Consider the following 24,480-nt stretch of genomic DNA (forward strand, 5'->3'; position numbering starts at 1 on the left):
CCGCATATGTCTGATATCTATGGTCCATGCTAGTTGGCAATCTCTGCTTCCTGTTTCTCACAGCCATACGTAATGTCAACGTCTGACAGAATCCTGCTGGTTGACTCTCTCTAAACCAGTAGATGGAAACACGCGTAATTTGCTTCCTTTTTCATTTTTGCAAAATTTTAAAAGTTTGTTCAAAATTTTCATCACAATCTGTTGGAAAAATGCCAATGCAACGCAGGACAGATGTTTGTTTTTATTTGGTTTGAACCAAATCGAAACTTGGACCAGGCAACGTTTCTCCACTTTGTTTTTGTTCAACGTTGTTACAAACTGTTAAAGCATCGTACATAATGTTTTACTTCCTGTAAATATTATGTACCAAATGGAAAATGCATCCTACCCTGCAAGATACAGCAGTACATGACTAAAGTCTTCTCTGTCATTTCGCAGCAACCAACACTGTCGGACATGACGATGTACGAGATGAACTTCTCCCTGCTGGTGGAGGACACACTCAAGAACATTGTCCTGCCCGAGTACAGGCAAATCATTGTAGAGGTGAAGAACCCCATTAACTAACACCAACAAACATGCAGCAAGTAGAGCTGAAGCAAAATTAAGTTAAAAAATAATATATATATATAATCTTTGTATTTTCAGCTCTTTTAATTGTCTTTTGCAATCCTGTCTACCATTAGCTGCTGATGGTGGTGGCCATAGTGCTGGAGAGAAACCCCGAGCTGGAGTTTGGTGACAAGGTGGATCTGGATAGTCTGGTGAAGGAGGCGTTTAACGACTTCCAGAGAGACCGGAGTCGCTTTGAGGGGATGGAGAAACAGGTACGGAAGCCTCTGAGGAACCTCTCTGGTTACACTTGTTGCATGCCAAACTACAACTGCTGTAGCAAGTCCCTAACTGTGACTGTCGGCCCCAGGATGACATGGAGGTCTTCTACAACACACCGCCGCTAGGAAAGAGAGGAACCTCCAGCTACCTGACCAAGGCAGTGATGATTCAGCTGCTGCAAGGAGACATGAAGCCCTGCAAGGACGACCCGTGTGCCGTTAGTTAGACTGACAGCATGTAAAGTCATCATCGCTAATTTGCTTCACCTGGATTTCAATGCTTACTTAGATTCCACTGCATGCATTGGAATCCTTTTAAACGTTGAAGTATTTTTTTTCATAGAAGTCTAAAAGGTGTGTGTTGGTCACCTGGTTCTTCAGAATCACTCATGTTGCTCACAAACACAACTCAGGTGTTCCCTGTATCTCGCCAGCAGATATAATTCTCTGTAATCTAGCAGATTATCATTCAAATTGTGAGCCTACCTATGTGCTCCGTACTAAGGGAGACTAAATATGTTCGACTGATGACTTAATAACTTTGCTATTGTTTTCTGCCAGTTTCACAGGAAATAAATTGTTAGACTGACTAAGAACCTCCACACCTGACCTTTTTTTTCAACCTATACAGTTTTGTGTGTTATTCATCTCAGCACGTAGATGTTTTAGTGTTTAGCGTGGCATGTTGAGTCCTTCTCCCAGGTGCATCCTGTCATAGATTGCAGGGAAGGCTTTCTGAATGTAATTAACTCTAAAACAGCTTTCAGAGGGGCTCTGCATGACGATGACTGCTGCTCATGTGAAGTTTTTTGGGCTGAGTGCCCTTTAGACGTCACTGAATCTGTGGAAAAAATGTGCTTGCGTCCATTAGCAGGACCGATTAAAGCGCTAAACACACTTCTTTGGATGCCATCACTGTGATGGGTCTCACTAAAGTCGTCTTTGTTCATCAGAGCTTTATTGTGTTTGTTAGTGAACTATATCTGTAAAAGACATATTTTTATCTCAAATAAAATAAAATGATAGAAACTCTAAAAGTTTTCCTCAGTTTCTCTTTCCATCAGTGTGTGTGGGTGTGTGTGTGCTCAAGGTACATAAATACATTTCCAAGGCCTTGGATGCTTTTCACAAGTCTCCACCTCAGCAGCACATCTGGATTTGCTGCCCTGCAAGATTTACTGAGTGGCGGAGAGGTGGGCGAGAGTCTGAGGACGAGATGAATGAGCTCTGTCTCTTTCTCAATATATTCAGGTCAACTCAGAACCCGAAGAGAGGAGTTCTTGGCTGTCTTCTTTAATCAATCTCTTTTACATAAAATGGCTCCCGTAGGATTTTAGAAAGATTTTCAGATTTGTTGCCAATTAGTTATACTCTTCTGAGGGTGTGCTCTCCGGGAAAAAAAAAAAGAAAAAAAAAAGCTGACCGTTTTCCAGCAGCAGGGATTTTAAAGAGGGAGCTCCTCTTATAAAGATAAATTACTGTTCAGAAGGCACACTTGTAGGTCTTCTGTTACTCCCCAAACCATAAATAACTGGATGATGTCCCCATCCGCCCGACTGCTGCACGATTAAAGAGCACTCAGAAGCAATCCAGAGACATTATCCTTGCTGTAACGTTGCTCTGCTGATTAACTTTGAAGAATGATTAATGCTCCATTGAACCACCAGGATGCAGCAGCTTTCAATAAATCAGACAGTTTAAGCCTGATGTTTCAAAAAAGTGACTTTAATTATCATAAATAAGAGAATTAAAAGACGGATAACCAGTAAAATTGTGTGAAGGTTTTCTGTAGTGATATTAAAATAAATTTTAAAAAAGCTTCTTTCTGAGCAAATATATCAGGTTTTACCTTTCAGAAAACTTTTAGCGTTGATGCTAATTTTAGCTTACGCTATATTGCTTGCACACCGAATGGAGTAAGTCCATGTTAGTGAACACATTAGTGATACCCCAGATGCTATTCACTACATTTTAGGTCACTTTAGCTCATACAGAGTTGTTTGAATTATTCATGAAAACTATGAACTGGAGGGTTGCTATTGCTAGTGGTAGCCCTCATGCTAGTGGTAGCCCTCATGCTAATGGCGGCAATTCAGCCAAAAATGCCATCATGGTAAATCTAACTTACTAAACGAACAGAGTCAATCTATTGACATCATTTTTGCTAATATTAGGTTATACACAGTTTGAATACTAGTTGTAATATGTTGCTGGAGCCCTACATGTTACTGAAGTCATGTTTAGATTATTTTGAACCCCTATTTTTATCGAAAACAAATTCCGACTTAAACTATCTGCTGTTTTAAAGTTTGAGGCTTTGGAATATGAACTTGAAGCCAGCTGAACCTCATTCAGCATCAGAACCCCAATTCAGGTCCAACTGATACACACACTATAAAATTTAATAGTTTTGTATTCATTATCCTCATTCTAGTACAGCTGCTCTGCATTGTGCAAATATAAAGGTAAAAAATGGGTCTCCTATGGAAAAGTGGAATCACATTGAAAGAAATTTGCTCTTATGTTATTGTAAGCAGAGAAACTGTTTCAAAACGTAACATTTTATTTTAGTTTTAGTTTTTTATTCTGAAAATTAATTTGAAAAAAAAAAACAAACCCTTTTTGACAAAACAAAATCTGGAAAGTCACTTGAAAATAATTTTTTTTAAAAACGCAAACGGGACAGATGTACGTTCAACCATTGCATACACATTAAATTATTCAAAACGTTTTTGATGGATCATTTTGGAAACATGTTATGTGCCATCAATAACATTGCGACACATTTTTCTCCACACCAGTCTACCCAACACCAGAAGAAAGTGAAAACAAACATGCCAAGTCTGAGGTACATCCTGCAGAGTGACGGTGACAACGAGACCAAGGGAAAACATGCAGAAACGTTTCTCACATCTGCTTTTCTCTCCTGTGTTCACATTCTGTTCATTTTTGTCAACGTGTCATCACACACACACGCCCACACAACCTCCAGCTTGTATTTATCTGTTGGTGCACTCTATTCACAGAGATGAGCAGAATTGCAGATGACAAACTCCTGGGGTTGTGCTGTGACGGACTGCTGAAATGGAGAAAGTTCCTCCCTAGGAATCACACATCTGCACCTCTCTCACACCTCCTGCTAAAACCCGGGCAGACGTCCTCCCTTGGTGGCTTTGGCGTTGGAGGCGTGTGTGAGCAAAGAAAAACTGACTTATTATCATGTGCGGTGGTGTAGTCTGACAGGTTCAGGGGAATTAATGCAGCTGTTCCACAGGTGGTTGTCATCCATGTATCACACAGAATGAACTGACTGAAAAACACATGCTGACTGGAGATGTTGCTAAAAAAAATCTGTTTTTGTCTTTTGACGCCTGTTGAGCCGTGTGGCAGCAGATTATTCTGGCGGTCAGCCTCGTCCAAACTGTTTCCATGCATTTAAAGCACAGTTTCACCTTCGTCTAATCCTGTGTCCTGTTGATCTCAACTTCTGCTCTAGATATTTCTGACTCTTAAGATCCCCGACTCCAATCTATAAATTGAAATATTTCACAGAGAACTGTTAAGTCCGTCGTCTGAAAATGAAAAGATTATGGTAGACCTACCATGACGGTCTGCCTAATTTGAGCTCTGGTTAAGGAGAACATTGAGGTTAATTCCTCAAAGGGAACAATAAATCTCAAAAAATGACCAGAAGATCAGTTGTAATTGAGAATCTGAGAAAACGTTGAAAATGTAAGTTCACAGGCCTTCTTCGTCTACCGATGTGTGGACATGCTCTCATTTGGCTTAATAAAATGACCGCTAAATTGTTCAACTGTAGGTGAGCTGTTTTTCAAAAAAGAATGGGAAGAAAAATCAGTTTTTTGTTGTGCTACTCTGGTAGAAATGTGATTTTTGTAACCTAGAGACAGTATTTGTCGCTTAGAGGCTCCATATTCAGTACAAGCACTCTTGTGTTTTGGGATCAATAATAAAAAATAACAAAAAAAGCTTGGGGGCACATTTGGCCTCAGTCCATAGCTTAATTAAAAGGCTGTGGTGATGAATATAAAGAATGAGGTATCAAAGGTGCCTCCAGGGTTTACCCCAGTGTATTATAAGCCTGGCAGCCCGCCATGCTTTACTACCACCCCATCAGACTCTATCAGACTTTCCCTGGGAATCTGTGGTTACCGTGTGGTAACTTGCCATCATCAGTGTGTATGTGAATAGGAACGACTTATTTAATTGTAGAGGATCTTTGAAGGTAATTTTGTTAAATCAACAACTATAAGGCGCTCAGAGCAAAACAACCACAAATATCCACGTCCCTGCTTCTGTGTAACAGTTAGGAAACAGCTATCATATGTGGCTTTTTGCTACAAACTTGACACTTTACATCCTTCAGGAGTCATCTATGTTGTTGAGCTGCATATTTACAAACCTAAGTCAACATCTTGTTTTTACAACGAAAGGATCTCTTCTAGTCATACCTTTTGACTCTTTTTTAAAATATATTGTGATAGATGACAAGTCTCTCCCTAACCACAGGCACCTCCTATTAATCAAGTGCCTGTTATCATCAGTACCAAGCTGATACTTTTCTCCTTCATGAATCACTTTAAATGAGGATAAAACGCTTTTTTTCTGTGGTCCTTCTGGTTTTTCTTTAATAAATAATGATTATATGGAAAATTAGACTGTTTTGAATATGTGCAGATTCTATAACACTAGACTTGATTTTTACAGAAACAACAAATTTATCTTTATTTGTTGTTTCTATTTTGATGAATTCATCTAACTTCACTTTCTCTCAAATCCAAAAGGAAAGATCAGTACCAGCAGTACCAAAAACCGCCACCAGATGGTGACAGACAACCACAAATAGAGCCGAAGCAAAGAGTTACTTTTTCTTGCAGTATTTTTTCTTCTCTAATGCTGAACTACAATGAAATGGTGCAGTCACATTTACTTACAAACTTAAGGAGCTCATCTTAAGTTATAATAAATAAATCTAGGTCATTGCTGTCATCGAGTTTACAATCTGGCTTGAACATAAACCTAGAAACCATTTATATAAACCAAAAATATATAAATTTTGGTTCATTTATTACCAAATATATAGTGAAAATCCCTTCCCTAAACTTCACAAGAGCCTCAAAGTGCCACTTTGAGGCTCTTGTTGTCAAGACTCTGAGTTTAGTGAAGGGATTTTATTTGTTTCTTTTCTCATTCCAGTCCTTTGTAGTGTGAACCAAGTGAACCAACTGGCCAAATTTAGTCCAGTACCACCGTACATTACAATATCCTCTGGTCAATGATCTTGACAGTTATTTTTATTTGTTTTTTTTAAGAATTAAGTTTATTAGGTATTGTGAACATTTATGCAAAAACAGAAAAGGAAAGAACAATAACAAGGCAAAACTTTTACAGCACTGATACAGAAAACAAGACAAAATCAGAATCGGAGGCACGTACATAAATTACAGCATCATATGAGAAACATAACCAATTTTCTGCTTCCCTGTATTCATTCATTCATTCTCTCTTTTCACAGCTAATAAAAAACAGGGCACAAGGGCTCTCTCTCTGGCAGCCTTTGTCTTCCAGCTCCTTTGCCACTCAAACCCACAACTCTTAGTGTGAGATATGTATATATATCTTACACTAAGTATATATATATATATATATATATATATATATATATATATATATACATATATATATATATATATATATATTTATACACACACAGTACAGACCGAAAGTTTGGACAATTCAATTAGAATTGAATTCATCTAGAAAGTGTATCAAAATTTTGGTCTGTAATGTATATATAATTACAACATCATAGATATCATAAAATATCTATGATGTTGTAATTATTGTGAAGCACTTTGGTCAGTTAGGATTATTATAAATTCTCATAATTCTCATATGGTGCACATGTGAGAATTATGTGATCACAAGGTGCAAGGAACATTGAACACATGAACAAAATACTTGACCACATCTGGAAAATGTGACCTACATGTGATCACGTTTGCACATGTGAAAATGTGATTATTTTCGTGGATTATTTGAACGACATGTAAGAAGGGAGGCCCATTTTTTGTAAGGGTATCTATCTATCTATCTATCTATCTATCTATCTATCTATCTATCTATCATTTTTGTAGGAAAACTGGAGCACCCAGAGAAAACCTATTGTTAAAATGACTTACAATTTCTTAAAGTTACTAATACCCTGTATGCTACGAATTGCGGTACTGTACATATATATATATATATATATATATATATATATATATATATATATATATATATATATATATATATATATATATATATATATATATATATATATATATAGATATACAGTACAGTATAGACCAAAGTTTGGACACACTTTAAAGTGTGTCCAAACTTTTGGTCTGGACTATATATATATATATATATATATATATTATCACACTTAATTGTCTTTAATAAGTGTCATAAAATATAGATTTTATAATATATATATATATATATATATATGTCTATATATATATTATATATGTCTATATATATATATATCTATATCTATATAGATATATATATATGATTACAACATCATAGATATCATAAAATATCTATGATGTTGTAATTATTGTGAATTATTTGGTCAGTTAGGATTATTATAAATTCTCATAATTCTCACAAGGTGCACATGTAAGAATAATGTGATCACAAGATGCAAGGAACATTGAACAAATGAACAAAATATTTGACCACATGTGGAAAATGTGACCTACATGTGGTCACATGTTTGCACATGTGAAAATGTGATTATTTTCGTGGATTATGTGAACGACGTGATTTTTGTAAGGGTATCTATCTATCTATCTATCTAGCTATCTATCATTTTTGTAGGAAAACTGGAGCACCCAGAGAAAACCTATTGTTAAAATGACTTACAATTTCTTAAAGTTACTAATACCCTATATGCTACGAATTGCGGTTTTAGCACTTCGAGTGCAAAGGCAACAGTATGTTAGCAATGGCTGCTCTGTTCTCTGCAGGACAATTAATTATTCAGACATCCTCAAACGCTCCAACAACGGTATCAAACTTCATAAAACCTTCAAAGGTCAGGCCTCATATGTCTGATGTAGCTAGCGGACAATCTTACAAAGATGTTATGTAAACGATAAGTGAAAGCTGCTGTTTTCAAGAGAAAAGCAAAGAGTGGTTTGAAGAGCTTTCCATCCATCCATCCATCCATCCCCCCCTGAATAGACCTTGCCAGGAGCATCCCTCACCAAAGGTGTCCACCAACGGGTTTCAAAGGTTGCCGCCGCAACAGGCACCAACAATCTTGCGACCACAGCTCCGATAAGCTGCCTCAATAATGGAGGCACGGAACATGGTCCACTCAAACTCCATGTCCCCAACCTTCCCTGGAACGTGTTCAACGTTCTACTGGAGATGGGAGTTAAAGCTCCGTCTCACAGGGGATTCCGCCAGATGTTCCCAGCAGACCCTCACAACACGTTTGGGCCTGCCAAGTCTTATCGGATTCCTCCCCCACCACCGGAGCCAACTCACCACCAGGTAGTGGTCAGTGGACAACTCCGCACCTCTTTTCACCCGAGTGTCCAAGACATACGGCCGCAGATCCAAAGACAAAGTCGATCATCGAACTGCAGCCGAGGGTGTCCTGGTGCCAAGTGCACATATGGACACCCTTATGCCTGAACATGGTGTTCGTTACTGACAATCTGTGACAAGAACAGACGTTTAACAGAACACCACTCGAGTTCAGATCGGGGGAGTCGTTCTTCCCAACCACGGCCCTCCAGGTCTCGCTGTCGTTGCCCACGTGAGCAATGAAGACCCCAGCAGAACAAGGGAGTCCCCAGGAGAGGCACTCTCCAGTACCCCCTCCAAGGACTCCAAGAAGGGTGGGTAATCTGAACTGTTGTTTGGCCCATAAGAACAAACAACAGTCAAAACCCGTCCCCCCACCTATAGGCGGAGGGAGGCTACCCTCTTGTTCGCCGGGGTAAACCCCAACGTACAGGCGGCGAGATGATGGGCAACAAAGATGCCCACTCCTGCCCGTCGCCTCTCACCGTGGGCAACTCCAGAGTGGAAGTATCTGGGAGACAAGTAGTAAAAGGTCCTTCCATCCATCCATCCATCCATTTTCTTCTTCTTGTTGGGTCGTTGGGGCGGCAGCCTGAGTAGGGAGGCCCAGACTTCACTCTCCTCAGCCACTTGGGTCAGCTCCTCCAGGGGAATCCCATTGCATTCCTTGGTCAGCTGAGAAAAAAATTTCTTCAATTGGGCCTGGGAATGAATGGGAGTTTTACACCCGTGTATTTGAAATCATCACGGAGGTACACACAGTTGGAGTCCAGTGAGGGAGGTCTGGCAGGCATGTTATTGCTAACTCTTTGACGACTCAGTAAAGGTCTGCAAACATTGCGGGTTTTTGCCTGATGTTTTTCAGCAGAATACACAATTTTTTCCATACAGGTCCTGGAGCTACTTTCCGCTGGTCCTTCTTCTGGCAGACTCTTCCAAACGTCATGATAAATAGGCTGTTTTTGTTTCTCTAGTTGGGTTATTTTACTGTTTTCACCTCCACACACTCTTTCCAATTCAATTAAGGAAAGCATGTCTTTCCTTTCAATTTCACGTAGTTCCTTTTTCTCCTGCTGTTTTTGGTGTATCTGGGAATTCCAAGAATCAGTCAGGGACTTGTTAGCTGCAGCTTTTTTCTCCTTTTGAACTTTTTCATGGTTCTGCGCTGCAGCTTCCCGTTGTTTCCTTTCTTTTAATAACCTTTCCTCCATAAAAGCCCTTTTGTTTGCTTCTTTTCTCTGTATCATTGACAGTTGGTCGTAAACTATTTTTTTATGTATTTCACGACAGCTGTCCTTGTCAGGAATGTCGCAGTCACTGTCTTGGTCTATAACTGATTCATACTGAACATCTTTTCCTGCATCAGTCACATTGTCCTGTGTCTTTGCTTTCTGTAGAGGCTCCTTCTTCTGTCTGCTTTCTTCAGCTTGATAACCAGGAAGCACCCCTTGCCGTTCAAACCTGTCCATGTCACTCTTCTGTTTCTGTTTATGTTCATATGTGGCAGCCAATTTATCTGCCAGAGGGTTTTGTTTCTGACTTTTCACCCGTTGATCTATTTCCTTTAACATTTTATTACCCTTCTCCTTAGCCATACTGTTATAAAGTTGTTTTTGTAAACGGGCATCATCTGCAGCTTCTTTTTTCAAAATAGCCTCTAAGCTGTCATCCATCTTCTTTTGCTTTTCTGTGTTTACCTCAGTCTTGTCCTGTCTAAAAAATTTCTGGTCTTTCAGTTTCTTCTCTTTTCTCATCTCAATTTCCTCAATTTGATGCAATCTATCTGACTCCATAATGGCAGCCATTTGTTTCCTTTCAATTTCAATCTTTTCCTTTTTCTTCTGTTGTTTATCTTGCATTTGAGCATCCCATGTCTCGGTCAAAGATTTTTTCGAATTGGCTTTCTTTTCTCTTTCCTGTTCTTCTCTTAACTTTTGGCCTAAATGCTGCTTAGCTCTCTCTTTGAATCGCTTTTCCTCCAAAAGAGCAATGTTGGCAGCTTCTTTCTTTTTTATAGTGTCCAGGTTGTCGTAAGCGATCTTTTTACAATCCTCTAGAGACGGGACCTTTTGAGGAAGCCTCATCTCATGCTTGTTGTTGGACTGAAAGCCATCATTTTGGTCCCCAATATTTTGCTCAGTCTTATCCTGGGTGCTGAGTTTCGGCTGCTTTTCCGTCTTCTGATTCTTCTTCTCGGATTCCTCCAATCGCCGTGACCTTTCTGACTCCATCAACAAATAAGACCCTTGGTTTTTAACCTTGGCCATTGTTATCTTCTTCTGCTGTTTAAATTCAACTTGTCCATCCCATGCATTGGTCATAGACTGTTGCATTTCAACTTGCCTTTCTCTCTCCTTTTTGTCCACCAACCTTTGGGCAAACTCCCGCTTAACCATTTCTTTTTGTAACTTCTCCTCCTCTAAAGCGTCTTTGGCAATTTCTTTTTTCTTTATCTCCTCTAGGTTTTTATAGGCCATCTGCTTACATCGGTTTAGAAAAGTCTCATTTTCAGAAATTTTCTTTTCCCTCTGTTGATTAATATCTTCTGACAGATGGCCTTCACTATCATCTTTATTTCCATAGGTCATATTCTTGCAATAGTCTTGAAATTTTTCCTTTCCAAGAACTTTTTTCTCCCTTTCTTGACGTCCGTTTTCTGACCGACTGCCATCACTAATGCTCTTACATTTTTGCCTTTCCTTCACGATCTCTTCCTTTGGATTTTCAGTTACTTTTATGGCAATTTTCTGTTCGTTTTCGGATGAGAAAGACTTTTCAGACCATCTGACATGTCTGTGTTTGGGAGCTTTTTCTTTCTCTGTCGCTATTGGAGGTAACTTCATAAGTTCCCGTATTTGAGCTTCTTCCATTGCCCTGTTCTGTCTCTCTCTCAAAATTGCCACATCCCGTTCATAAACAGTTTGGTTTGTAGGTCTCAGTTTCTTTTGTTGTGCTTTACTAATTATTGCCTCGTCTTTTTCTTTTATCTCCTGTTTGAATCTGTATTCATTGTCCAGCGCAATCATTTTCTCCACATCATACATTTCTTCCATGCCTGAAGAGAGACTCGATCTGTTTCCTGAGCTTCCACTAACATCGGAGTTCGTTGTGTTGCAATTTTCCTTTTGCTCATCTGATTTTGTCACTTTCTGTCTCTTCTGCTGTTCTTTAGGTTTGTGTCTCAGCATTCTTGCTCTCAATTTCCTTTCTGCTTCTACATCTCTGGTAAACTTTGGCAGATTTGAAATAAAGCAGTTTAAAGAAGAATCCTGTTCTTGAACTTGGTAAGGGCAGTTCAGATCCTCATTCATTTCTGTCAATGTCCTTAGCAAAGGGAAAGCCCTCTTCAGTAATCTACTGGAATCCATCTTCCGTTTCTTTCTTACACTGGAAAAATTCAGTTCACTGTAAGTATGTCTTGATAAAGTAAGTTTGGTGCTACACCTCTGGCTCTAGAACACAAGTAACAAGATATTCAAGAGGTTTCAGAGCTGATGTCACAGTCACAATCTATGACACAAAGCATTTGATCTCAGTGACATCATCAGTTAGGTACAAGTGTAACATTGGTTGCTATTGCTATGGTAACCAGGAAAAGCTCTGAAGTGATTCACACTTTCTAGTAAAAGAGACGTTTCAAACCATCAAAACATTTCCAAATAAATTCATTCATATTAAAACAAATGTAACTTTTTTCAACAATTTAGACTGTCTTCAGCCAATGTGACTGTAATTGATAAAGATTTAACAATGTGCAAAACACAATCTCCTGGTTTCCCATTAAATCTGCTCAACAGTGTTTACCTCATCAAAAGAGGTTTTTGATGAGGATCACTGGTTCGTGGTGCCCATCTTGACTGTTCTGAGGGCCAAAGTGTTGTGACGCGTCCAGCATGTAAATGTACAGCATAATGTGACTTTTAACATACTTTACAGAAACATGTACCATGTAGATTTTTATTTATTTATTTTTAAGACAAAAATGTGTATAATCTAGTTACTTTAGGTCACATGCAAGTGAGCTGAATTAATGTTAGATTGAATCTCTGAAACTTCAAACACAAATAAAGATTTCAAACTAATTCAGCTATTTACCATCAAAGTGACTCCACTGAAGTAAATTCAATAGCCATCTAAAGTGTTGTGTTCTCAACAAACAATTTCACAGAAGCCCATGGGTTGTACACAGCTTATGTTAAACCAATCAGTATAGTAATAATTTATTTGTGTAATCTAATGGTCAAATGAAGAGACAGGATAGGTAAGTCATTTTCACCCTATTACAGCAGGCATTATTTGTCTTTTTAAGGTTGAGTGTGACAGTTGTGAATCTTGGTAATGCGAGGAACGCATAGGCGTCACAGAAGATGTCCTTAAACATGGCAAAGTGCAGGAAGCCAGTAGGAATTGTCAGTTGTGTGCATAAAATGTCAACTTTGGAAAAGTTTTAATCAAAATGTCTTCCTCAAACGGGCTTTTATAATTTATATTTATATTTTGACATTGCACATCAGATGCAGATAACATTTGCTGGGTGTTTCTCTGGAGCACAGGTGGCTCTCCAACTGCCCTGCAACTTTTAGATGTGCCTCTGTTGCACCACCTGAACAGAATAATTAGGTCATTAGCAGGCTTCTACACAAGAGGGAGGTAATTAAACCATTTCATTCCAGTGTTTTGTAGCTGTAGCACATCTAAAAACTGCAGTACAATGGGCCTTGAGGACTGGAGTTGTCACTTACAGTGACATCTGCTGGACGTAGAAAGTAATTGCAGGCAAATTCAATAAAGACTGGTGTGTTAACCGGTTCATCCCCTGATGCTGGGCACGTTGATGCCTCAGCATTGTGGAAGTGCTCCGATTACAGTAAGACAAAACTTGAAAGCAAATCCTACATTATTCCCCTACAATATAAGTCCAATTTAATCCATGTAAACTAACTCCAATATTCCATTGAAAGAAATTTGAATAAACTGAAAGAAAAATTATCAAAAGTGGAAATGAGAACAGAATAATTATTTTCCGTGATACGATCAAAATGATCCCACACGGGGGAAAACTTCCTCTTCCTCTGTTGATCCAAAACCGAACACAGAGTATCTCAACCCAAAAAACCCCACAAAACGTGTCCACACAGTTTCTCCCTCATCAATACAATTTGTCGTGGTCACATCCAAACGAAACGGGAACTGCAGCGGTCACGTGGTTTTCCTTACAGTGACCCGCGCACCGACACAGGATTTCGTCTTGTTTGCTCTGCGCATGCATCGAGGTTTCTGTGTCGTCTGGTTCATCACTACTGATATGCTTAGATGTGCCTCTGTTTCAGAACAGCTGATTCAGATGATTTCATGACCTTCTGCAGCCATCAAGATCTGCAGAAGGCTGTGAATCACCCACTGATTAAATCCAGGTGTGTGGCAGAAAGAAAACACCTAAAACATGTAAGGCAGGGGGGCTGAGAAACACTGATCTAATCCTGCTAAAGACTGGTTCAGTCTGTTGACTCTTGGATTGGTAACTGGTTAAAGTAAACTCATCTGGACTATTACTACTTGTGTGGGATCATTATCACCATATGGGCATTTTTGAATTAATTTATTCAACTTATTTGGAAATGCTTGCGGTTAATGGAAGAACCAGTTATTTGATGGAAGTTGATTCTATGTATACTGTAAATCAGTGTTTCCCAACCCTGGTCCTCAAGGCACACTGTCCTACATGTTTTAGAGGTTTCCCTGCTTTAATGTGCCTGATTCAACTGATTGCAGTTCAACAAACGCCTGTTAATCAGTCATCAATTGAAATCAGCTGCACTGAAGCAAGGAAATACCTAAAACATGCAAGGCAGTGTGCCTTGAGGACCAGGGTTGGGAAACACTGCTGTAAATAATTTTTCCAACTACAATTCAAATCACCTTTTGCACTATTTTTCTGTCTCTGGTGTGTTAACTCAACCGTTATCCTCCCTGAGTTTGACCTTTAGGTGTTCTGATAAACAGCCTTTACTTTCAATATTGATTCCCTCATTTTAAGATTAGTGCAATATCAGAAATGCTACACTATGCCGCAGTTTGGTAGGTCAATGTACAGGGGTTGGACAATGAAACTGAAACACCTCTCATTTTAGTGTGGGACGTTTCATGGCTAAATTGGACCAGCCTGGTGGCCAATCTTCATTAATTGCACATTGAACCAATAAGAGCAGAGTGTGAAGGTCCAATTAGCAGGGTAAGAGCACAGGTTTGCTCAAAATATTGCAATGCATACAACATTATGGGTGACATACCAGAATTCAAAAGAGGACAAATTGTTGGTGAACGACTTGCTGGCGCATCTGTGACAAAGACAGCAAGTCTTTGTGATGTATCAAGAACCACGGTATCCAGGGTAATGTCAGCATACCACCAAGAAGGACGAACCACATCCAACAGGATTAACTGTGGACGCAAGAGGAAGCTGTCTGAAAGGGTGCAAACCCGGATTGTATCCAAAAACCATAAAACCACGGCTGCCCAAATCACGGCAGAATTAAATGTGCACCTCAACTCTCCTGTTTCCACCAAAACTGTCCGTCGGGATCTCCACAGGGTCAATATACACGGCCGGGCTGCTATAGCCAAACCTTTGGTCACTCGTGCCAATGCCAAACGTCAGTTTCAATGCTGCCAGGAGCGCAAATCTTGGGCTGTGGACAATGTGAAACATGTATTGTTCTCTGATGAGTCCACCTTTACTGCTTTCCCCCACATCCGGGAGAGTTACGGTGTGGAGAAGCCCCAAAGAAGCGTACCACCCAGACTGTTGCATGCCCAGAGTGAAGCATGGGGGTGGATCAGTGATGGTTTGGGCTGCCATATCATGGCATTCCCTTGGCCCCATACTTGTGCTAGATGGGCGCGTCACTGCCAAGGACTATCGAACCATTCTGGAGAACCATGTGCATCCAATGGTTCAAACATTGTATCCTGAAGGAGGTGCCGTGTATCAGGATGACAATGGACCAATACACAGAGCAAGACTGGTGAAAGATTGGTTTGATGAACATGAAAGTGAAGTTAAACATCTCCTATGGCCTGCACAGTCACCAGATCTAAATATTATTGAGCCACTTTGGAGTGTTTTGGAGGAGCGAGTCAGGAAACATTTTCCTCCACCAGCATCACGTCATGACCTGGTTACGTGACAGTTACCTTTAAGGCGATTTTCTGTTCTTTTTCGAATGACAAAGACTTTTCAAACCATTTGACACGTTTGTGTTTGGGAGCTTTTTCTTTCTTTGTCTCAATTGGAGGTAATTTCATAACTTCCCGTATTTGAGCTTCTTCCATTGCCCTGTTCTGTCTCTCTCTTAAAATTTCCACATCCCGTTCGTCAACAGTTTGGATTTCGGGTCTCAGTTTTTTTTCTTGCGCTTTCCGAATAATTGCTTCATCTTTCTCTTTTATCTCCTGTTTGAATCTATATTCATTGTCCAGAGCAATCATTTTCTCTACATCATACATGTCGTCCATGCCTGAAGAGAGACATGATCTGTATCCTGAGCTTCCACTAATATCAGAGTTGGTTGTGACGCAATTTTCCTGTTTCTCATCTGATTTTGTCACTTTCTGTCTCTTCTGCTTTTCTTTAGGTTTGTGTCTCAGCAGTCTCTCTCATTTTCCTTTCTGCTTCTACTTCTTTCCTTTTCCTTTCAGCTTCTACATCTCTGGTAAAATTTGGTAGATTTGAAATAAAGCAGCTTAAAGAACAATCCTGTTCTTGAAGTTGGTAAGGACAGTTTAGATCTTTATTCACTTCTGCCATTGTGCTTAGCAAAGGGATAACCCTCTTGAGTAATCTACTAGATTCCATCTTCCGTTTCTTTCTTACAACTTATTTGGAAATGCTTGCGGTTAATGGAAGAACCAGTTATTTGATGGAAGTTGATTCTATATATATTATAAATAATTTTTCCAACTACAATTCAAATCACCTTTCGCACTATTTTTCTTGATCCTCCCTGAGTTTTATCTTTAGGTCTTCTGATAAACAGCCTTTACTTTCAATTTTGATTCCCTCATTTTAACATAAGTGCAATATCAGAAATGCTACACTATGCTGCAGTTTAATAGGTCAATGTATGTCAACCAGGGATCGCGCAAGACTTTTTTGTTTTCCATCATTTTACCTGACGACATTAAAAAAATTGCTCATGTTATATTTTTGCCCATCAGATTATAATCATATTACCATTAGGCTATTCAGCTGCATTTTATGCAGCTTAGTTAATCATCAAGGGTCCCCAAAGTTGGTCCTGGATGGCCGGCATTCTGCATGTTTTAGTTCCCTCCCTGGTGGCACCAACAACCTTTTCAGCATGTCAATGTTCTTCTTAGGCCTCTACTGAGCCATCATTTGATCCAGGTACGTTAAACCTGGATCAGGGCCGGCCGTCTGCATGTTTTAGTTCTCTCCCTGGTTGAGAACTAATACTCCTGTTAATGACTGAAAACCCCACAGTGGCTCTGAAACAACTTGAACTCTTTGGCCACTGACACAAACATGCTAATAAGTTTTAGCTACCATCATTTTAATTGAGCCACAATTTAAAAGCAGTGTCTGACTTTCATCAGTTTGTCACTAAACTATTTTTTTTACTACTTTTGTCAGTTTCAAGTTACTTCTGTTACCATTGTGGGCTTTTTGTTCATTAACAGAGGTACTAACTATGTTATTCATGTATTTGCATGGTCACTGACAAACTATGTACACAATTTCCCCCATATGTCCAGTTTTAATTTTCTATTGCTGCTATTACTTTTATTATTAGTAATAGTAATGTTACTACCACTGTGTGGAGAGACATGTTCCTGCTTTTATTTTTGATTTTTAATGTTTAAATGTTAATAAATATGTAAACTTATCTGTCCCAGTTTCTTAATTTTAGTTTGATAAATTTGCTTCTTCTTTATCGCCGAGTGAGAAACGTCCCCAGATTTAGTCTTGGAAATCTGGTCACCTTAACCTACTACAGAGTTTAAAATAACAAATATTCAGCAAACACCAGGATAACATACATTGTTGTGCTCAGATTAGTTTAGTCAGATATTTGAAAAAAATATATTTTGTGTATATTTTATTCAAATTTTGTGCTTTATCCATAGGAACTGTTTTGTTCCTCTTCTCAAGAATCACTGATTTACATGTATAGCCTAATCTTATTCAGTATCAATCATTATTGAATCGTCTTTGTTTATCCATAGGATACATCAAAGTTGTGAAACTAAGAATTTTAATAAAATGTACATTAAAGTTTGACATTGTACAGCTAGATAATTCTTCATGTCATTGTCATTTTTGTGAATTGACGTTATTTAGTCTGATGGAGCAGATTTGATTCCCGGGGGTCAAATCCTACTAATTCTCAGAGCTTACAAATACACATCCAGTGTAAAACGGAGCCAGAATTCCTACGCAAATGAAGTCCAGAAACACCATTGGTCTCTCATTTGGTCCATGAGAAAATGAAGAATCAGAGTCCTGTGTGTCATTTCCTATTCACACGTTCCTTAAGTTAGCCACCTTTACATTCCTCCATACTGCGTGCATTGTAAAATGCTCACCATACATCAAATCAGAATATTCCCAAATCAGCCAGCAAGCCAATGTTGAGACTTTGTTCACCGAAAGTCGAATGTCAAATGTTTGGACCTGACGGTTGTCAATCAAATGTCTCCTGGAAGTTTACAGCAAATATTTACTCACTAAAGAGAAAAAATGTTTGCTGAAATTGTATTTAATTAGTTTTAATATTTTTAAAACCATTATGGTGGTTAATATTTTTGACAAAATCCCTATTTTTGTCATTTTCTAAAAAAGTCTGCATCTCTGAATATTGTCTGAAGGTCTCTGTGCATCATTTTTATTAAATAAAGTAAAAAAAAAAACTTCAATACTGTTCCAAAAAAGTTATTAGTTAACATATTTATCATATTCTGACCAAGCACACGTTTAGAACATAAAACGTTAACGGCAGTTAGTTGTCTATATTTCACGTGGTGCTTCGTGATCCTACAAACTACATGGTGCTATTATCTCAGACTGTTCAGTTTTGATAAGTTTAGCGTGGCCATAAATATTTTTCTGTGTGAAATGTCCTGCTCTATTTTTTTAACTAATGTAGTTTCCTCTACCACAGTAGTCAACATAACTGTAAGTAGGTAATCAGGAGAGTTTGAGCACTTCATTCATAGGCTGAACAGCACAATGGTAAAAAAAAAAATTAGATTCTCGTAGTCCCTCATATCTTTTTAAATATACCTTTTGTTAAGACAAATTTAGGCCTGCTGTTGATTAAAAACCATTTCATATGACATAACGTTTGTATTTGGCTCGAACAGTGAAGCGCTGACGAAGGCCTGTTGTTGTAAAACGTTTAATCTTCAAACCAGATTTAATAGAATTCATAGGAAATAAATGAATAATTAATTCAGACTGATTACAAAAGTGATTTGGGAATATTAGTTAGTAATATTTAGAATTTCTTGATACGCAATTTTTGAACTAACAGTTTTATTCAAAACAAGAAATTGAATAGTGAGATGTTTGTTTTTAAACTGTAGTTGTCTCAGCAGTTTTTTCTGTTACTTTTCAGTTGTTTTTTTTATTCCTCCACTGTTTCTTTCTCTGATTGGTTCTCTGCAGAGTCTGTTCAGCTAATACTTCTTATTTTTCTCATTGTTCTACTTATAAAATGGTCAAAAATGAAGACCAGCATCTCCCTGACTATTCTTAAAGCTCCTGTCTGTTACATGTTTTTGGTGCCAAAACCCAGGAGATATGACTGGAATTGACTCTTTCGTGGGTGGAAGGGATTTACCTTTGAAGACACAAGTTAACTATGGCTACCGCTAACCCTAACTCTCCAGTATCCCATCCAAGAAATCCAAGAAGGCTGGGTGGGTAATCTGAACTGTTGTTCAGCCCATAAGCAAAAACAACAGTCAAAACCTGTCCCCCCACCTTTAGACGGAGGGAGGCTACCCTCTTGTTCGCCAGTGTTAACCCCAACGAAAAGGCGGCGAGATGAGGGGCAACAAGTATGCCCACTCCTGCCCGTCGCCTCTCACTGTGCGAGAGGCAACTCCAGAGTGGAAGTATCTGGGAGACAGGTAGTAAAAGGTCCTTCCATCCATCCATTTTCTTCTTCTTGTTGGGTCATTGGGGCGGCAGCCTGAGTAGGGAGGCCCAGACTTCACTCTCCTCAGCCACTTGGGTCAGCTCCTCCAGGGGAATCCCATTGCTTTCCTTGGTCAGCTGAGAAAAAAATTTCTTCAATTGGGCCTGGGAATGAATGGGAGTTTTACACCCGTGTATTTGAAATCATCATGGAGGTACACACAGTTGGAGTCCAGTGAGGGAGGTCTGGCAGGCATGTTATTGCTAACTCTTTGTCGACTCAGTAAAGGTCTGCAAACATTGCGGGTTTTTGCCTGATGTTTTTCAGCAGAATACACAATTTTTCCCATAAATGTCTTGGAGCTACTTTCCGCTGGTCCTTCTTCTGGCAGACTCTTCCAAACGTCATGATAAATAGGCTGTTTTTGTTTCTCAAGGTGGGTTATTTTACTATTTTCACCTCCACACACTCTGTCCAATTCAATTAAGGAAACATCAGAAACATCAGTTAACATCAGATCCCCTGCGTCCAGCAGCCTGATGGTTTGTTCCACTTCCTGGTTTACCCTTCAACCAGTCTTCTCCCTCAGCCAGTCCTTCAACTCAGCAAAACAAAATAATTAATAATTACCAAACAAAGGCGTTTACTAAATGTGTGCACCCATAATAGTAAACAACCTAAAACAATAAACACACAAATAAATGAAATTATAGATGTATGGTATGAAAACGTTTAAATAAATACTAACACTGGGTTATTTGTGGAGGAACCTCCACACACTCCCCCTCTTCTGGAAGGTCCATGGGCCAGCGTGACAGGTAGTCGGCAGTAGTGTTCAGCTTCCCAGGGATGTGATGGACGTCAAACTGAAATGGTTGCATCGCCAGATACCAGCGGGTTATCCTGCTGTTTGAGTCTTTCATTCTTTCAAGCCATTTCAGAGCCTTGTGGTCCATTTTTGATTTGCTCTTCTCCACTGGACCTACAACATCCATGCCCAAACGTTCAAATGGTGTATTTATAATAGGAAGAGGCTGAAGAGGTGCTCTCACTGCAAATCTGTTGGATGTTTTTTGACACCAAGGACAACTCCTGCAAAAATTGGCAACATCCTTTTGTAATCCAGGCCAGTAAAAACACCGTTGGATTCGGGCTATTGTTTTATGTTTCCCCAGGTGGCCAGCCCAGGGAATTGAATGGCCCAAAGTTAATACTGGTTTTCTGGCTTTTCTAGGTAACACAAGCTGCTGTACTTCCCCATGTCTCCTATAGAGGATGCCATTTTGCATGTGAAATTCCTCTGCAGTTCCACCCTCTTCCACTCTCTTAATAAGGTCAGCCAGACTTCTACCCTGGTGCTGCAGCTCACTAATATTATCAGGGATTTCAAAGTCTAGCTGTACCTCAGGTTCAGGTAACACAGGAGAGGCTGTGGTATGTTTGAATTTTTCCCGCTTGCGCTGTGCACGAGACTTCCGTTCTTTAGTTTGACCCTCTTCAATCTCAGCCCCATAAAATGGCAAGGCCCTTAGGCTGGGTTCATCTTCCCCAGAGGTCTTTGCCTGGGACCGTGTGAGCACAAAATTGCACATTTTAGAAGCATTTATTAGGTCAGTGAGAACTGGAAGATCATTCCCCAAGACAACAGGAAAAGATAATTTATCCATAACACCCACATTTAATAGGTAAACATGTCCTTGCACTCTCATATAAATGTCTGCTGTTGGATATTGTTTTTCATCCCCATGAACACAGCAGATGGGTATTGTTTCAGAGGTGCAAATACTATGTGGTGGGACATACCTGCGATGTACCAATGACTGGGTGCTTCCTGTGTCAATCAGAGCTTTGACCTTCTGCCCATCTATCTCCACAATAGTCTGCATCAGTGGCTGGTTTTGTCTGTTCAATACATGATTTTCTCTGGGTACAAAACACATCTGAGAAAGTTTTGCAGGATTTTGAGGACACATGGGCTTTGTATGGCCCTCCTGCCCACATAAATAGCAGATGGGCTTTTTCAAAGATTTTGTTTGATTGGGGAAAAAACATTTTTCTTTTCCAGACTGCTTACTCACATTTCCAGTTTGATTGGTGTGACCCAAACCCGGAATAAACTCTCTTTTTTCAGCTCTAAAAGCCCACGATTGAGTCTTCCTACGGGCTGCCACAAAAGCATCTGCCAAGGAAACTGCTTCTGCTGCATCTTTTGGGTTTCGTTCCTTAATCCAAACTTGGAGTTCTGGAGACAACATTCGGAAATACTGTTCAAGAATTATGACATCATTCACTTCTTCAACAGTCTTACCTCGGGGCTGAACCCATTTTCCATACAGTTCTTTAAGTCTCACATATAGCTCCTTGGGGGACTCATTTGGCTCCACATAAAGAGAGCGGAACCTCTGTCGGTAAGTCTCGCTGTTAATTTCATATTTCTGTAAAATAGCAGCTTTAACATTATTATAGTCCATTGATTCATCCATATCCATGTGTACATATGCACTCCTGGCTTTACCAGTCAATAATGGAATCAATTGAAATGCCCAGTCCTTTTTTGGCCATCTGCACACACAAGCTATCCTTTCAAAAGTTATAAGGAAATGTTCAATATCATCCTCCTCACTTAGCTTTTGCAGTTTTGGTTCTTTAAACAAAAGTGTAGCAACGGAGTCACCTGGCTTGCCAGAAGACGGTGCAGGTGCTGGTGATGAGCAATCATCATCATCATCATCATCCCTCAAGCCTGGAGAAGAGGGGGCGTGGTCTTGCACAAACGGCCTCAGGCCTGCAGACGACTGGGCCTGAAACTCCTCTTGAAACAAACTGAACTGTTGTTGGAAAACCTTAAACCGATGATCTTGACGTGCCATCTCCTTCTCCCATTGTACCTCTCTAGCTTTCTGTTGTCCAATGTGGGCCTGCAGGATCCCAACCAAGTCAGATATGGTCGGCTCTCTCCCCTCGTCAACCTCTTCACCAGCTGCACCACACTGCTCCTGTCCTGTGTCCGCTTCCTTGTCTGATGGAGCTGACTTGCCTTTACCACCTCTGGCTCCTCTCATGGTTTAGGGTTTTCTTCTTTGTGGGTTTTATATATTTTTTTTTTCAAAAGAATCAAAAATATGTCCTTGTCCTTAACTGGAGGATCCCACTTCTGACACCAATTGTTACGGTCCGTCCAGTAAACCACAGGGACAAAGGCATAAAAAGAATAAATTCTATTTATTTTTCTATTATTTCTTCAACAAAAAGAACATCAAATTTCAAAATATAACAAAAATGGGCCCAAAAGAAAACAACTAAAGCATACCTAACTCAGGATGACAAACCAAAAACTGACCTCCTACAATGAACACACAGGGGAATTTAAACACAAAGGCTAGCCTACACACACACACACAAGAAGGGGTGGGAGATGAGACAAAGACAAACAATGTATAAACATAAACCATTAATTTAAACCAACCTATTTTAACTACAACACCATAACAAACACAAATCAAACCTAACATCAAAATATTTAAGGACTTATGCTATAACTAGAGAGAGGAAAGTTCTTTTAACATCAGATCCCCTGCGTCCAGCAGCCTGATGGTTTGTTCCACTTCCTGGTTTACCCTTCAACCAGTCTTCTCCCTCAGCCAGTCCTTCAACTCAGCAAAACAAAATAATTAATAATTACCAAACAAAGGCGTTTACTAAATGTGTGCACCCATAATAGTAAACAACCTAAAACAATAAACACACAAATAAATGAAATTATAGATGTATGGTATGAAAACGTTTAAATAAATACTAACACTGGGTTATTTGTGGAGGAACCTCCACAGCGGCTTTGGGCTTCATTTTTTAAAAGTCGCTTGCAAATTTAATGAGTGGCAGGTTGCGCCTTTTTGGGCTCGTTTTTGAACGTGAAGTTACTCATTTGGGCTTGGAAATAAGCAGAGACTCATAATAAATCCCAGAATTTGTCCGTCATTAAGGTAGTTTTAGTCAGTCTCTCCTTGTCCATCATTTCCCGGATGATCCGACCCGCTGTGTCTTTGTTAATGTCAACTTAATTTATTACCTCTCAATGACATCGAGCTTCACGTTGCGCTCCAGAAAACTGCAAACATCGAGACCAATATGAACAGCGCAATAAACGTGAAAACAGCCACGAATAAACGTGTCCGTAGTTGCCAATAATTATAATGGCAAGTTAGCACCGTTATAATTATTAATATTACGGTAAGTGTCGCAGCCATCTGAGCTGTGGAGCTGCAGGAGGAGCTCTGTGCGCTGCGACATCAAACTCAGGGGCGTAACGCAGAATCTGGAGGCTGGGGGCTGGGGGGCTTTAAATCCTTCTTAGAGTTTTCCAGACAACAGTGGACCACACAAATTACTCATGTTTTTTATTTTTTGTACAATCTCCTCTTCAGTTCAACCTTATCAGTGGAGACACATTGTTGATGTTACCATTATAAAATAACTTACAATTAAGTTTTGGCAAAGCTCAATGTGATTTTCACAGGAGGCGGAGCGTTGTTGTTAGCAGCTGCTGAAAGTAACTAAAAAGTTACTTTTAATGTAACTTAGTTACTTTCCAAGTCAAGTAGTCAGTAATCTAACTAAGTTACTTTTTCAAGGAGTAATCAGTAGTCCGATTAAAGTTACTTTTTCAAAGTAACTATGCCATCACTGGTTTTGGACAGAGCGGGGCTGAAGGTGGAGTTTTTACAAATCCACCCCCCTCCACGGGGGGGTGCAGGGGGGCGCAGCAGGCATTGTGCTCCTTGAAGGGGGGCTCACCCTTTCATACTTTGAAAACCCCTGCTCTAAAACAAAACAAACACATACAAATATATATATTTTGACTCTAGCCCAGGGGC

The 24,480-nt window shown here is 39.6% G+C and overlaps 2 protein-coding genes across 6 annotated transcripts in view; one reads left to right on the forward strand and one right to left on the reverse strand.

Annotated features, from left to right (window-relative positions):
* Window positions 1-1,870, forward strand: part of phkb (phosphorylase kinase, beta) — a 107,867-nt gene extending 105,997 nt beyond the window's left edge. For all 5 annotated transcript variants that reach the window (XM_044102698.1, XM_044102705.1, XM_044102688.1 and 2 more), the window contains 3 exons: window positions 439-546; window positions 687-827; window positions 923-1,870. In XM_044102698.1, the coding sequence (XP_043958633.1) occupies window positions 439-546; window positions 687-827; window positions 923-1,060 (387 nt within the window). In that variant the 3' untranslated portion in view covers window positions 1,061-1,870. The remainder of the gene's footprint in view (window positions 1-438; window positions 547-686; window positions 828-922) is intronic.
* Window positions 1,871-20,128: 18,258 nt separating this feature from the next.
* On the reverse strand, window positions 20,129-23,432 carry LOC122844529. Its single transcript, XM_044140106.1, has 2 exons — window positions 21,915-23,432; window positions 20,129-21,848 (listed from the first exon to the last, which is right to left on the reverse strand). Exons 1-2 carry the CDS (start codon window positions 22,666-22,668, stop codon window positions 20,350-20,352), a joined length of 2,253 nt encoding a protein of 750 aa, XP_043996041.1. The 5' UTR covers window positions 22,669-23,432; the 3' UTR covers window positions 20,129-20,349.
* Window positions 23,433-24,480: the final 1,048 nt, after the last annotated feature.

Source organism: Gambusia affinis, linkage group LG02 (assembly GCF_019740435.1).
Source record: "Gambusia affinis linkage group LG02, SWU_Gaff_1.0, whole genome shotgun sequence".
Lineage (NCBI taxonomy): Eukaryota > Metazoa > Chordata > Actinopteri > Cyprinodontiformes > Poeciliidae > Gambusia > Gambusia affinis.